The sequence below is a fragment of the Remersonia thermophila genome, chromosome 7, assembly GCF_042764415.1.
Source record: "Remersonia thermophila strain ATCC 22073 chromosome 7, whole genome shotgun sequence".
NCBI lineage: Eukaryota > Fungi > Ascomycota > Sordariomycetes > Sordariales > Chaetomiaceae > Remersonia > Remersonia thermophila.
In genome coordinates, this window is record NC_092223.1 from 1,859,380 (window position 1) to 1,872,463 (window position 13,084).

Consider the following 13,084-nt stretch of genomic DNA (forward strand, 5'->3'; position numbering starts at 1 on the left):
GTACTGTGTGTGGTACACGACGGCGCCATGCCTCGGCTCATCTGACGGAGCTCGCTCAAGCTCCTTTGCAGAGGGGGGACACCCCGGGACCACCCCCTGTTCACACCACGCATCGTCCCAAGCCAGGGAAGACGGGGCGCTCGTAAAAAGTGGGAGGTCCGGCACGGGCAAAAAGTGTACTTTGTTGTAGTATTACTAACTACCTAGTGTAGTACTTACGGGATCGGGACGATTCCGGTCGCGGTGCTACATCGTCAAGGACTCCAGGTCTCGGTGCCTTCACTTTGCCTCCTGATCTGATCTGATCTGCCCTGAATCTGTCTGGCTATTACTGAGTACCGTCAGCTTGAGGGGCGGGGCGTCTCACCTTGTTTCTCTACTCTCTCTCGTCTTGACGTCTTGGCTCTCTTCTCTTGAAGATTTCTGTTTTCCATTCCTTTTCCTCTCTTCTGCCAATGTTGTCGATCTAGTCCTATATACTGCCGAGTAGTATCTTTTTCTTCTTCTTTCCCATCCAAAGACTTTGGCTCTCGGGAACTTCTCGCCATCCTTTCCCGTCGCGCGAGATTGGCTCAACCTCGCTTCAACCTACCCTCATCACCACCACCACCATGGCCCAGGTCACCATCGCGCCCTTCGAGGCCACGGCGCTCGACGCCATCCCCAAGATCGCCGGCACCGCGCGCGGCACGTTCCGCACCCACAAGACCAAGAACCTGGCCTGGCGCAAGGTGCAGCTGCGCAAGCTGTACTGGGCCCTGCACGACTACGAGCCGCAGCTGCTGGCGGCCCTCCAGGAGGACCTGCGCAAGTCGGCCTTTGAGGCGCTGCTCAGCGAGGTCGGCTGGCTCAAGAAGGACTGCATGTTCATGCTCGACCACCTCGACGCCTGGGCCAAGGACGAGAAGCTGCGCGCGCCGCACGTGCCCGCCATGTACTCCATCATGAACTTCCGCATCCGCAAGGAGCCCGTGGGCACCGTCCTCATCATCGGGCCCTACAACTACCCCGTCCAGCTGCTCCTCGCGCCCCTGGTCGGCGCCATCGGCGCCGGCTGCACCGCCGTGCTCAAGCCCAGCGAGCTGACCCCGCGCTGCGCCATGGTCATCAAGGACATGATCGAGTCCCGCCTCGACCGCGACGCCTTCGCCGTCGTCAACGGCGCCGTCCCCGAGACCAACGCCCTCATGGGCGAAAAGTGGGACAAGATCTTCTTCACGGGCAGCGCCGGCGTCGGCTCCATCATCGCCCGCAAGGCCGCCGAGACCCTGACGCCCGTCGTGCTCGAGCTCGGCGGCAAGAACCCGGCCTTCATCACCAAGAGCTGCCCCAACCTGGCCCTCGCCGCGCGCCGCCTCATGTGGGGCAAGACCATGAACGCCGGCCAGATCTGCATGTCGCAAAACTACGTGCTCATCGACAAGGACCTGGTCGAGACGTTTGTCGTCCACCTCAAGCAGGCCTACAAGGACATGTTCCCCCGCGGCGCCAAGCAGAGCCCGGACCTGGCGCGCATCGTCAACCTGCGCCACTTCCACCGCCTCAAGAACATGCTCGACAACACGCGCGGCCGCATCGTCATGGGCGGCGAGGTCGACGAGTCGGAGCTCTACATTGAGCCCACCGCCGTGCTCGTCAGCTCCGTCGACGACCCCATGATGGCCGAGGAGTCCTTCGGCCCCATCTTTTCCATCTACCCCGTCCACTCGCTCGACGAGGCCCTCAACGTCGCCCACCTCGTCCATCGCACCCCCTTGTCGCTCATGGCCTTTGGGTCCAAGAAGGAGAACGAGCGGAGTATGTTTTTTTTTTTTTTTACTTCCTTTGCTTTCTTGCAAGAAGGACCGTTTCCCCGTCGTGCTAACCGCTTGTCCACCCCCCCCCTTTCCCTCCAGTCCTCAACGAAATGACCTCGGGCGGCGCGACCCTCAACGACGCCTACTTCCACGGCGCCGTCAACACGGTGCCCTTTGGCGGCGTCGGCGACTCGGGCTGGGGCGCCTACCGCGGCAAGGCCAGCTTCGACTGCTTCACGCACTTCCGCACCGTCGCCGAGACGCCCGGCTGGGCCGACCCGCTGCTCGCCGTGCGCTACATGCCCTTCGACATGGGCCGGCTGCGGCTGCTCGGCCGCCTCACCGACAAGAAGCCCGACTTTGACCGCAACGGCAGGGTCGTCAAGGGCCTGGGCTACTGGGTCGCCCTGGTGCTCGGGCTCGGCGGCAAGGGCGTCAAAGGTGCGTTGCTTCGCTGGGCGGTGGTGGCGCTGGCGCATTACCTGTACAAGAACCGCGTTGGCAAGTGAGGCGAGGTGTCCGGCGTGTGCATGTACATGTGCGCATAGGTCCATGTGCCGCTCTCCTCTTTTCTTTCGGGGGTGCGGTGTGTATGGTTGATTCGTAGGAGGGGTCTTTTTTTTTTCTTTTCTTTTTTTACTTCTTTTTTGGAGAGGAATTGGGGGGGGGGGGCGCTCTCCTTGTCTGTTGTATATGGGACTGGGTTTTCTTTTTCTCTTTTTTTTGGCACAGTGATCTAATGGCGTTTATTTGTTTGTATGTAGGAGACGAGAACTAGGAATGCTGAAAATACTGTGCCGCTCTCCCCCTAAAAAAAAAAAAAAAAAAGAAAAAAAAATGTACGGCAGGCCATCTGGGTACTCGAGTGTAAAATGTGTCTTCATTGGGGGGCGTTGGGCGGCCGACTCTCATTCAGAGGCAGATATACCCGCAGGACGGTGTTGTCTGTCTGTCACCACACCACCGCTTCCATTGTTTCCTCCCTGTCCTCTTTGTAATCCCCTCGCTGTCTCAGCATCATGCTAGCCGGCCGGCTTGCCTTAGCCAGCTAGACCGCACCTGGGATCTTACGTCAGGTGCAAATAATCCTAATTCCATACGTCACCACCAAGAAGCAGCAGCAGCAGCAGCAGCAGCAGCAACAACAACGACAACAACAACAACGATGGATGAAAGGACGTGATTGATGGGTTCTTGAGATTGTGCCTGCATCCATCCATCCCCCTCTACGCCGCCCCCGTCAGCGCCGCGGCAAGCCTCCTCCCCTTGTCTCCTCCCAGGTACACGTCCTCGATCCCCTCCTCGGCCAGCAGGGCCTGCTCCACGGCCTCCTGATACCCCCTCACCACCATGTCCTCGTCCACGCGCAGCCCGTTCTCCACCAGCGCCGTCACGACCCCCCGCAGCCGCGCGATCTCGCGCATGGTGGCCACGTCGATGCGGTCGTTTTGGCTCGAGTAGACGGTGGCGCTGACGCTCTCCTCCATGTTGTGGAGGCCGGCGGCCTTGTCCGGCTCGGGCGCGTCGACGTGCCGGCTGATCCAGACGTAGCCGTTGACGCCGAGGACGACGTCGATGGGGCCGGCGCCGTGGGCGCCGTCCATGGTCCAGACCTGGCGGCGGCTGCGGACGACGCCGCCGCCGCCGCCCATGCCGCTGACGGCGACGAAGACGCCGTTGCGCAGCTTGCCGTACTTGAGGGAGCGCGTGTGCAGCACGGCGCCGCCGTCGGCGAAGAGCTGCTGCACCTCGGCCACCAGCAGGTCCCCTTCGGCGAAGAAGGTGCGGATCTGCAGCTCGTCCGTCTCGGTGCGCTTGCGCAGGATGCCGCCGGGCAGGTTGATGGCCGACAGCGGCAGCGCCGCGAGCTGCGTCGACCCGACGTCGACGCGCCACCGCTTGGCCTGGACCTCGACGATGCGGCCCACCACCAGGTCGCCCACCTCCGGGGTGTAGCGCGCGCGCAGGGGGCGCACCGAGAGGAGCTTGTTGGTCCGCGTCACGGTGCCCGCCACGGAGCTGACGATGGAGGTGGTCGACGCCGGGACGTACGTCCCGTGGCCGCGCATCCACTGCGGGTCCGACGTGATGAGCTCGCCGGGCGTCACGATGCCGGCGTCCGAGGTCGTCGTCGCGAGGTCGAGCCGGACCCGGCGCTGCGAGGTCATGGGGATGTCGCCGTCGGCGTCGAGGTGGGCCCCGCCGCCTGCGTCCGACTCCGAGTCCGAGCCCGAGTCGGATGAAGAGGTGTCATGGTGGGAAGAAGGCCTGTGGAGGGGCCGGGGAGGTTTCGGGGCGAAGATCTTGATGGGCATGATTTTTTGGGGGGAGTTCTTCTTGATCCCTCCCTCCCAAAACTAAGGTAAAACCAAGGTGTGGTTTGTTGGAGGGCCGTCACTACTCGTTGTTCAACAGATGTGAGACGATGGCCGGGGACTTTGTTGTTTTTCAGAGAGTGAGGGTCGTGTGTGACTTTCCCATGCCCCAGGCAGCCAGGCCACCAAACAATGGGGAAACAGGGTGTGATGGACTGAGTGTTGAAAAAAGATGAGGACAAGGTTGTGAGGTCTGGTAGTTGTTGTGATGGCTGCTGTGGTGGCTGTTGTTGTTGTTGTTGTTCTTGTGGTGGTTGTTCATTCACAACTCACACTCATCACTTCTCAGGTTGATGATGTTTATGAAAATCAGATCCATCCAATCCCGGTTTCTTACACAGTACATACACGACATCGGATGCCGTGGGTGTTACGTTACGGTACCTATCGTTGCAAGTCCCCGTGTATCGTACCGTAACACTCGCTGGCCGGTGTTATCCGCAAACTGCCCCACCGTCCGTCTCCCTGTCTCTCTCTCTCGGTCCCGTCCTCGGCATTGCTTCTCCGTTTCGGTGCCCTGTCCCGCCTCGGCCGCCGGCTTCTCTCGTCTCTCGTTTCCCGACTCTCGACTCGCTCCCCTCGGAACGTGTCGACGGCCAAACCTCGTCCCGCTGCGCTCCGGCACCCAAGCCGCCGCTGCTCGGGGTTCCCACGCGCATTACTCCATGAGGCGGCCGCCTTGAACCGGCCTGGCTTCGCACCGGCTGGGTCGCTAGCCACAGACAACAACCACACCGACGACGACGACGACGGCGAAAATGATTCCGCTGCGCCCTGCTCCCTGCCGACCGCTTGCCGTCTGCGCAGGTCGCCATCCTCGTGCTGGCTGGCCACCGGCAGCCTCGAGACGTTGGAGGAGGTCCCAACCCTCGCAACCACCACCGCTTTGTCATGCCTCGTCTTCTTCTTCTTCCTCCTCCTCCTCCTCCTCTGGGAGCGCCCGGTCGGCGCGGCCTAAGACGGCCCTCTTCTTTCCCGGTACGTGAGCGCATCGGTTCCTCATCTGAAGCTACCCGCTCTAACAAGACACCCTTTCTTCTCCCTCTCCCCCCACCAACAGGCCAAGGCGTCCAAAAGGTGGGCATGCTCACGCCGTGGCTCGAGGCCTTCCCCCGCACCGCGAAGCCCATCGTACAAGAAATCGACCACGTCGTCGGCTACAAGCTGTCCGACATCATCGAGGCCGGGCCCTCCAAGGACCTCAACCTCACGGACCACGCGCAGCCGGCCATCATGGCCACCTCGATCCTCATCCTGCGCATCCTCGAGGCCGAGTTTGGCTTCCGCACGTCGGAGCGCGTCGACGTGACGCTCGGCCACTCGCTGGGCGAGTTCGCCGCCCTCGTGGCGTCCGGGTACATGCAGTTCCAGGACAGCCTGCACCTGGTGCAGGAGCGGGCCAAGGCCATGGCGGCGGCGACGCGCCGGGCCGAGGAGGAGCACGGCGGCGAGTACGGCATGGTGGCGGTGGTGACGGAGCCCGAGTACATGCAGCCGCTGGTGGCGGCCATCGGCAAGTTTGTGGGGTCGAGCAGCAGCCCGGACTCGAGCGAGGACCGGTCGCCCATCGACCACGTGCGCATCGCCAACATCAACAGCAAGAACCAGATCGTGCTGAGCGGCAACATTGAGCGCATCCGCACGCTCGTCGCCAACGTGCGCCAGTTCCTGGGCCACGACCCGCGCGCGGTGCGGCTCAAGAGCGACAGCCCGTTCCACAGCCCCATCATGCGCCCCGCCGTGGCCGTGGTGCGCGACATACTGTCCGGGACCAGCCGCGCGCCGGGCCGCGAGCGCGAGGACGTGGTCGCGTGGCCCGACGACGCGGTGCCGTGCGTCAGCAACGTCACGGCGCGCCCGTTTGAGAGCAAGGCGCAGCTCAAGGACCTGCTGGCGAGGCAGTGCGAGGAGACGGTGCAGTGGTGGGACAGCATCCGGTACCTCGATCAGGAGCAGAGGGTGAGGCGGTGGGTGGGCATCGGCCCGGGCAAGGTCGGGAGGAACCTCGTGGGCAAGGAGGTGGGCATGCGCGGCAAGGACACGGTCAAGGGGGGCGGCGTGTGGGCGATTACGGATCCCAGCGAGATCGAGGAGGTGCTGACGGGGCTGCAAGAAACCGAGGGCTTGGTGGACGAGGAGTAGGCTTTGGGGGTTTTTTTTTTTCTAGTTTTCTTTTGGTATTGCTTTGGAGGATACCCGGATGTGCCTGTTTTTTTTTTTTTTTTTTTTTGGGGGGGGGGGTGGCATGGCCGAGCACCTTGGGTGTCTGGCATTCTCTATTCTCTCTGGGAGCACGGAGTTGTTGAGCAAGCGAGCTTCATGGCTTTCTTCTCCCTTGTATTCTAGATAACTATTCCATGGCGAAGAGCAACAAAGAGCAGCAGCCTGCAAAGGAGGAGACGAGAGCCAGCACCTCAGCTATGGTGCCTTGTATGCCAAAGTTTCATGATGTATTTGTTTGTCCGTTTTCCGGAACGGTGTATGACACGATGGAACGGGATATAGGTAGTCATCACCCTCCCTGGCTTCATTGCTTTCTTGTTTGTTTCCTTGCTTCCTCACTCCGCCCCCTGGCGTCGGTTTCATACACAGTACCAATAGAATACAACAACGTTACGCCGTACCGTTATTTACGCGCCGCGGTAATGGTAATGAGACCTACCCCACGAGCATGCCGGGTCATCCTTGGATCCATTCCATTCCTCCATCTTCAACCAACTTTCAACTCCCAGCTCCCAGCTCTCGGCTCCCAACTCCCAACTCGCATCGGCTTCCCTTCTCACCGCCAACTTGCCCCGACGCCATGGCGACCACCATTCCCTCGATCGCCTGCCTCGGGGTCATCGGCCGCAACGTAAGCTTTCTTCCCGTCGCTCTCCCTCGGTCGATCCACCCTCCCTGTGTCGGGTCTAACCTCTCTGTGAACCGATCCAGAACAACCCCCTCCACACCTCCATCTTCCCCTCCTACGACCCGGCCACCAACTCGCTCCGTCCCGTGCGCACGCCCCTTCAGTTCTCGCTCATCCTCTCGAGCACCCTCGACATTTTCGATCTCCGCGCCCGCCAAAACGCCGCCGCCGGCGTGGGTCTCACGGGAGACTTGGGCCTGCTCCACGCCGTCGATGACCGGCTTGCCGCCTACGGCTTCGAGACCAACACGGGAACGCGGTTCGTTGTGGTTGTCGACATGCGCGGAAGGAGGGTCGACGGCGCGGCCGCCGCGGCGGCGGCGCAGACGGGGGCCGCCGAAGGGAGCAGCAAGCGGGTCGCCGGCGCCGCGACGGGGCTGCGAGAGGGCGAGATGAGGCCCGTGTTCAAGGCGATGCAGGCGGCATACATCCAGCTCATGCAGAACCCGTTTTTCGAGCCGGACGAGCACTCGCCGCCCGCGGGCCAGGGGGGCAAGCGCATCACGAGCAAGAAGTTCGCCGAGGAGATGAGGCGGATCGGCGAAGGGTGGACGCCTGGGGCGGTGAGCCTTTGAAGGGACGGACGGACCCACGAAGCAGAGTGTGTGTGTGTGAGACAGAGAGAAACGGGAACGGATTTGGACCACAAGGCACACACCAAGAGAAGGGAAGGGCCCCTGGACAACCGATATCATCACGACCGGCTGCACGCACGCACGCACGCACGTGAACCCAAAGCTCGGGATTCGAAACGACGAAGAGGGGGAGAGACAGATAGAGACCGCTTCTCAGGGAGGCCAAAGGGGGGTGGGGGTGGGGGTGGGGGGGTTGGTTCCGATCCAACATTTCTACGGAACCAGACCTCCTCGACAAATAACACAACGACCCAGCAACAGCAACCATGCTACCTTTCGAACCTAGGCTCCTCCCGAGAGGGCTCACACCGTGTTGGTCAGGCTAAACGTCTCAAACGGAATCCCCTGGGTCTCGTCCCAGCCCTGGCCCTCGGTCCTCGCCATCTTGGCCCACCCCCTCACCAGCGCCCGCCAGTAGCACGTCTCGGCCGCCGGGCTAAAGTAGCCTCCGTCGGCAAACAGCTCCCGCTGGCGCCTCGCGATGCCCTCGGCCACGTCCGGGTGCCTCTCGAGCCACTCGACCGTCTCGGCGAGGTCGGACCAGTCCGGCGCCACAAACACAATGTTGGCCTCGTCGGGCGCGTAGCTCCGGGGCCACGCGCGCCTCGTCGCCTCGGTGGGCGTCCACGGCTTGCCGCCGTGCCCCAGCTCGCTCGAAAACAGGGGCCTCGCCAGGTGCGTCACGTGCTGCATCCACACGATGGGCGGCGTGATGACCACGCTGGCGCACATCTGCAGGAACTGGAACCGGCCGCTGTAGGCGATGCCTTCGGTGTGGATCACGTACCGGTACCGGCAGAACCCTTCGATGGGCAGCGCGTTGGAGGCGTTGTTGTTGCCGCCGCCGCTGCCCCAGTCGAGCGGCTCGACGTCGGCCCAGGGCTTGCCCTGCGCCGTCTGCACCAGCTTCTTGCGCATGCCGGGGGAGTGCACGCTGCTGAACCACGTGGTGCCGCGCCAGACGGCCTTGGGGATCTTGTCGGACCACCGCCCGCGGGGAGACGCGTACTCGGCCTCGAGCGCGGCGATGGCCTTGGCGGCGCGGCCCATGGAGCCGATAAAGGGGAGGTCCCACGCCCAGAAGCTAAAGTGGGGCATGAGAAAGGAGCGCGCGTTGGCGTTGTGCGCGCCGTACTGCGGGTCCGCGTGCCGCGAGTAGGTCCAGGAGGTGCCGAAGGGCTGGTCTTGGAAGTTGAGGGTGAAGATGGTGTCGGGGATCGGGGAGGGGGAGGTGACGATGGCGCGGTGCAGCTGGTGCAGGGAGGCGGTGCGGGACTATTCGGGCGGAAAAAAAGAGGTTAGATGGGAGGTTGTGAGAGAGAGAGAGAGAGCATAGGGGAAAAAACAAAAACTTACGTTGAGCATCTCTTCGGAGAGGTCCGACTTGCGTTGGGCGTGGATAATGTAGATCTGCATGAGACGGATTAGCCACCGCCAACAGAAACGCAACAACAAAGAAACCAAACTTACCTGCCCATCCTGTATCCTCCCTTGCAGCGGGCCCAGATCCCCCGTCTGCTTCACCTCAAACGGCCCCTTGGCCACCATGTAGTCCACCTCCTTGGTCAGCCCCGGGAAGTAGGCCTCGCACTGCTCCTCGGTCAGGGACAGGTTGCGCAGGACCTCGGCCGGCGGCGGCCGCCGCGGCTTGTCGCTGTCGCCGCCGGCCAGGCCCAGGCCGAACCCCCATTTTGCGTCGGCACCTTGGGAGGATCCTGTTGTCGTTGTTGATGTTGATGTTGATGTTGTCGACGTTGATGATCGTCCGCGAAAGAGATACGCGAGGCAGTACAGCGCGAGCGCGGCCCCCAGCGCGACGGCGGCCCGCCTCAGCAGCTGGCGTCGGCGGTAGTGGGTCACGGCGGAGAAGGGAGAGCTGTTGCTGCTGCTTGCAGCGGTGCCGGCGGGGATGTTCATGGCGGGGAAGATGCCGCCGCCGACGCCGTGGAGGCCTGCGCCCCCGCCGCCGGCGTAGGGTCGGGAAGGGGAGGGACGCGGGCGCATGAGCGGGGGTAGATTGTCGTTGTTGTTCTTGTTGGCGGTGTGGTAGGAATAGGAGTGGTGGGATCTTGCTTTGTCGTTGATGGTTTTGTGGTGGTGGTGGTGGTGGTGGTGGTGGTGGTGATAGCAAGCAGTAATGATGCCGGGACCGAGGTGGGCCGGCGGCGCTATGAGAAACCGCTTGCTTCCTGCGAGAGGAAGGGAGCTAAAGATCGCGCGCTTGAACCAAGGGTTTGTCTTCGTGCCTGGCTCCTCGCGACGGTGAGGAGGGTCGATCCCCCGAGTCGAGGCTTTGCCTTCAGGTCAACCCGTTGGCTCGCTCATGGCGAGGATGGCAAGGCGGGACAAAAAGAACAGGAGAGCTGTCTACAAGTCGCGGCTGCGACGCCAACGCTACGGGAGCTAGCTAAACTACCTGGAACGTCGTAGAGTACCAAGACGGCTATTAGAGTGCGCGGAAGCATGATTTATGGGGCCGTCCGCCGGGACATCGGAACAGATGGTTACGCTTGGGCGAATTTCCCGGCGGGACTTGCTCCGGCGCTGCGCCGTTGCTTTTCTGGGCAGGAGAACGGAGGGGAGACCCGGCCCGGCGACCTTGGCATATGAAACGGCTGGTCGTCGTGGGCGTCGATCCTGGGAATGCCCTCAGCAGGGAGATGGAAGCCGAATGAAAGGGGGGAGATGAAACAATAAGATTCACGGGGGGTGTGGAGTTTTGGTTTTTTTTTTTTTTTTTTCTCCTTTGATGATTTCGAGGAAACGGTCAACGGAAGAGAAAAACAGCTGGAGGACAAGAATACCCAAGTATACAATGGATTCCATGCCGGGTTCTGCGGAGAGAAACGCGGCGGTTGGTCGGTCGGAAATCTGGGGATGGCTTCAATGCAACCTTGGCCCACCCGCCCCTCAACGGTCCGTTGCCAAGAGGCTCAAGCTCTACTTGGTGACGTCGCAAGTAACGTTTACCGTACAAGAGATCAGCAGACGTCAAAGGCAAACCAAGACGAACATGTCGAAAAAAAAGGCTCCTTTGGGCACCATAGGGTTGCTCAGGGGAGTTATTATATGTACATTCTGGGACGCCTATATATATATATCTGTATGTATGTATATGTGTGCGTGTGTGTGTGTGTGTGTGCGTGTGTGTGTGCGTGTGTGTGCGTAGGTACATTTATACGTTGTCCCCTTCGCTGCCGCCTCCCTCCTTCAACCCCCTCACCCTCCACGCCGCCAACCCCGCCGGTTCCTCCAGCTCGACGCTCTCCCCCATCCCCTCCCCGCCGCTCGGATTTCTCCCCTTCCCCCTGGCAATATCCTCCAAGGCCGACGGCATCGGCCTCGACGCCTCCCCGCCCTCCCAATGCCTCGCCTCCCTCGGCAGCGGCATCCACCACCCCTCGTCGCTCCTCGCGTGCCACCGGGCGCTGCACAGCTCCCACAGCCGGGAGGCGGCCCGCTTGTAGGCGAAGCGCTCGTCCTCGCCCGTGAACGGGGTCGTCTTGGTGAAGTCGGGGCCTCGCGTGGTGTCGCTGAAGCCGGTTTCCTGGTGCGGATCGTACCTGGCGGCAGCGGCCGAGGAAGAGGACGGCGACGACGACGAAAAGGAGGAGTCCGGGGCGTCGTCGTAGTAGGAAACGTTGGGCCGGAAGGGGGCGACCTGGTCCTGGTAGACCTCGGCGATGGTTTCGGCGTACGTCGCGTCGGCGAGGTCGGCTTCTGCCGCGTCGCTTTCGTTGCCGTCTTCTTCGGCGTCCCGGGCGGAGGAGCGCGCGGCGGCGGCGCGCGTCTCGGGGAAGAAGAGCGCGTCCGGCCCGGCGGCGGCGGCGCGCATGACCAGCTTGCAGCGGGCTTCGTAGAGGGCGTCGAGGAGGGTGATGAAGCGGCGGGCCTCGTTCTTCATGGACAAGGTGAGGACGGGGACGTTGTCGATGACGAAGGTGTGGTAGTTGGACGCGAGCGTGACGTAGTCGGCCGGGCCGAAGGCGCTGGTGAGGTCGGCAAAGTCCCAGCTCGCGATGCCGGCGTGCTGGCGGGGCACGACGAGGCGGCGGCCGTAGACGGTGAGCGTGGCCGGCCGCCAGGCCGGCGGGGCGCCGCGGGGAGAGGAAGAAGAAGAAGAAGCGCCGACGAGGCGCTGCACGGCGGCCGTCCAGGCGTCTTCGCCGTCGTGCGGGGAGAAGTACATGGCCGGCCTGTCGGGATGGCGCGTCGGCTCTTCGGGACCCGCCGACGCCAAGAGCGGGCTCTCGGCGCGGAACGGTCCTCCGACGGCGGCAGCCTCGTCGTCCGGCGAAGACGCCTCTTCCCGAGGCGTCTCCCAGCGCTCGCGCTGCCTCCAGTCCCGGGTGCCCTCCATGTGCCAAAAGTCGCAGCGGGCCTTGAGCACCTCGAGGAACGCGGCAAAGTCGCTGCTCGGCCCGTACAGCTCGCCCGAGAACCTCGCCTTGCCCAGCCCCAGCAGCTTCTCGATGAGCCCGCCGGTGGCGGGCGGCTGGAAGCACCCTCCGGTCGCCTTCTCGAGGTCCTCGGGCATGCGGTTGGACGACGCCACCAGCACGCCGCCGAGCTGGAAAAACGCGACGAAGAGGTGGCTCATGATCTTGCTGGCGGCGCGGTCCGGCATCTGGAACTCGTCGAGGAACAGGATGGGGGACGTCTCGACCAGCTCCTGGGCCAGCCACAGCAGCGAGTACTCCGGGGCTTCGCCGTCGGCGAGGTACGGGCGGGTCTTGCGGAACACCTCGAGCCGCGCAAAGACGTGCAGCATAAAGGTGTTGAAGTGCCAGCGCCGCTTGTGGCGGCTGGGCAGGCCGTCGGCGAGCAGGTCGAGGAGCATGGACTTGCCGGTGCCGACCTCGCCCGAGAGGAACAGGCCCTTGGGGGAGTCGACGTGCAGGGCGGCCTGGTGGCTGGTCAGGACGCGGGCGAGGGCGAGGGTGTCTCTGCTGGCGCTCGCGCCATGGCGGGCAAAGAGGCGCGCGAAGAGCGGGTTGCGGCGGATGGGGTGGTTCGGGGAGGCGAGGTCGCGGGTGGCGGCGCCGTCGCGGTGGTCGCTGGCGCTGAGCGCCCTCGAGAGGAGGCCGATGCGCCGGCGGTACTCGTGCGAGGGGGTGTAGTCCTTGAGGCGGGCGTAGACCTTTTGGAGGTGGTGGGCGAGGCGGTACTGGGCGGCGTCGGGCTGGTAGACGCCGGTGGCGATGAGGGAGGTGTATTTGACGAAGGGGTCCGTGATGGTGACGGCAGTGCCTGGCTTCCTCATGGTGGCTTCGGCGGAGGACCCCCGTTACCTAGGTGCTTTTACCCCTTTTCCCCGTCTCCCTGTGGATGCCACGGCCTTGAGAGTTTCGGTCTCCAAAATCATCC

General features: G+C 63.1%; 6 protein-coding genes across 6 annotated transcripts; 3 read left to right on the forward strand and 3 right to left on the reverse strand.

Annotated features, from left to right (window-relative positions):
* Positions 1-611: 611 nt before the first annotated feature.
* On the forward strand, positions 612-2,305 carry VTJ83DRAFT_7469 (uncharacterized protein; the record flags this gene model as incomplete). The annotated part of the gene is made up of 2 exons (XM_071014294.1): positions 612-1,797; positions 1,896-2,305. The coding sequence occupies 2 exons, from the start codon at positions 612-614 to the stop codon at positions 2,303-2,305; spliced, it is 1,596 nt and encodes a 531-aa protein (XP_070863686.1).
* A 717-nt stretch (positions 2,306-3,022) lies between these two features.
* VTJ83DRAFT_7470 (uncharacterized protein) lies at positions 3,023-4,111 on the reverse strand (the record flags this gene model as incomplete). Its single annotated transcript, XM_071014296.1, has 1 exon — positions 3,023-4,111. One exon carries the CDS (start codon positions 4,109-4,111, stop codon positions 3,023-3,025), a length of 1,089 nt encoding a protein of 362 aa, XP_070863687.1.
* An 818-nt stretch (positions 4,112-4,929) lies between these two features.
* Positions 4,930-6,313, forward strand: VTJ83DRAFT_7471 (uncharacterized protein; the record flags this gene model as incomplete). Its single annotated transcript, XM_071014297.1, has 2 exons — positions 4,930-5,149; positions 5,232-6,313. 2 exons carry the CDS (start codon positions 4,930-4,932, stop codon positions 6,311-6,313), a joined length of 1,302 nt encoding a protein of 433 aa, XP_070863688.1.
* Positions 6,314-6,974: 661 nt separating this feature from the next.
* VTJ83DRAFT_7472 (uncharacterized protein) lies at positions 6,975-7,657 on the forward strand (the record flags this gene model as incomplete). Its single annotated transcript, XM_071014298.1, has 2 exons — positions 6,975-7,025; positions 7,106-7,657. The coding sequence occupies 2 exons, from the start codon at positions 6,975-6,977 to the stop codon at positions 7,655-7,657; spliced, it is 603 nt and encodes a 200-aa protein (XP_070863689.1).
* A 363-nt stretch (positions 7,658-8,020) lies between these two features.
* VTJ83DRAFT_7473 (uncharacterized protein) lies at positions 8,021-9,721 on the reverse strand (the record flags this gene model as incomplete). The annotated part of the gene is made up of 3 exons (XM_071014299.1): positions 8,021-8,992; positions 9,074-9,127; positions 9,188-9,721. 3 exons carry the CDS (start codon positions 9,719-9,721, stop codon positions 8,021-8,023), a joined length of 1,560 nt encoding a protein of 519 aa, XP_070863690.1.
* A 1,171-nt stretch (positions 9,722-10,892) lies between these two features.
* VTJ83DRAFT_7474 (uncharacterized protein) lies at positions 10,893-12,980 on the reverse strand (the record flags this gene model as incomplete). The annotated part of the gene is made up of 1 exon (XM_071014300.1): positions 10,893-12,980. One exon carries the CDS (start codon positions 12,978-12,980, stop codon positions 10,893-10,895), a length of 2,088 nt encoding a protein of 695 aa, XP_070863691.1.
* Between the last annotated feature and the right edge of the window lie 104 nt (positions 12,981-13,084).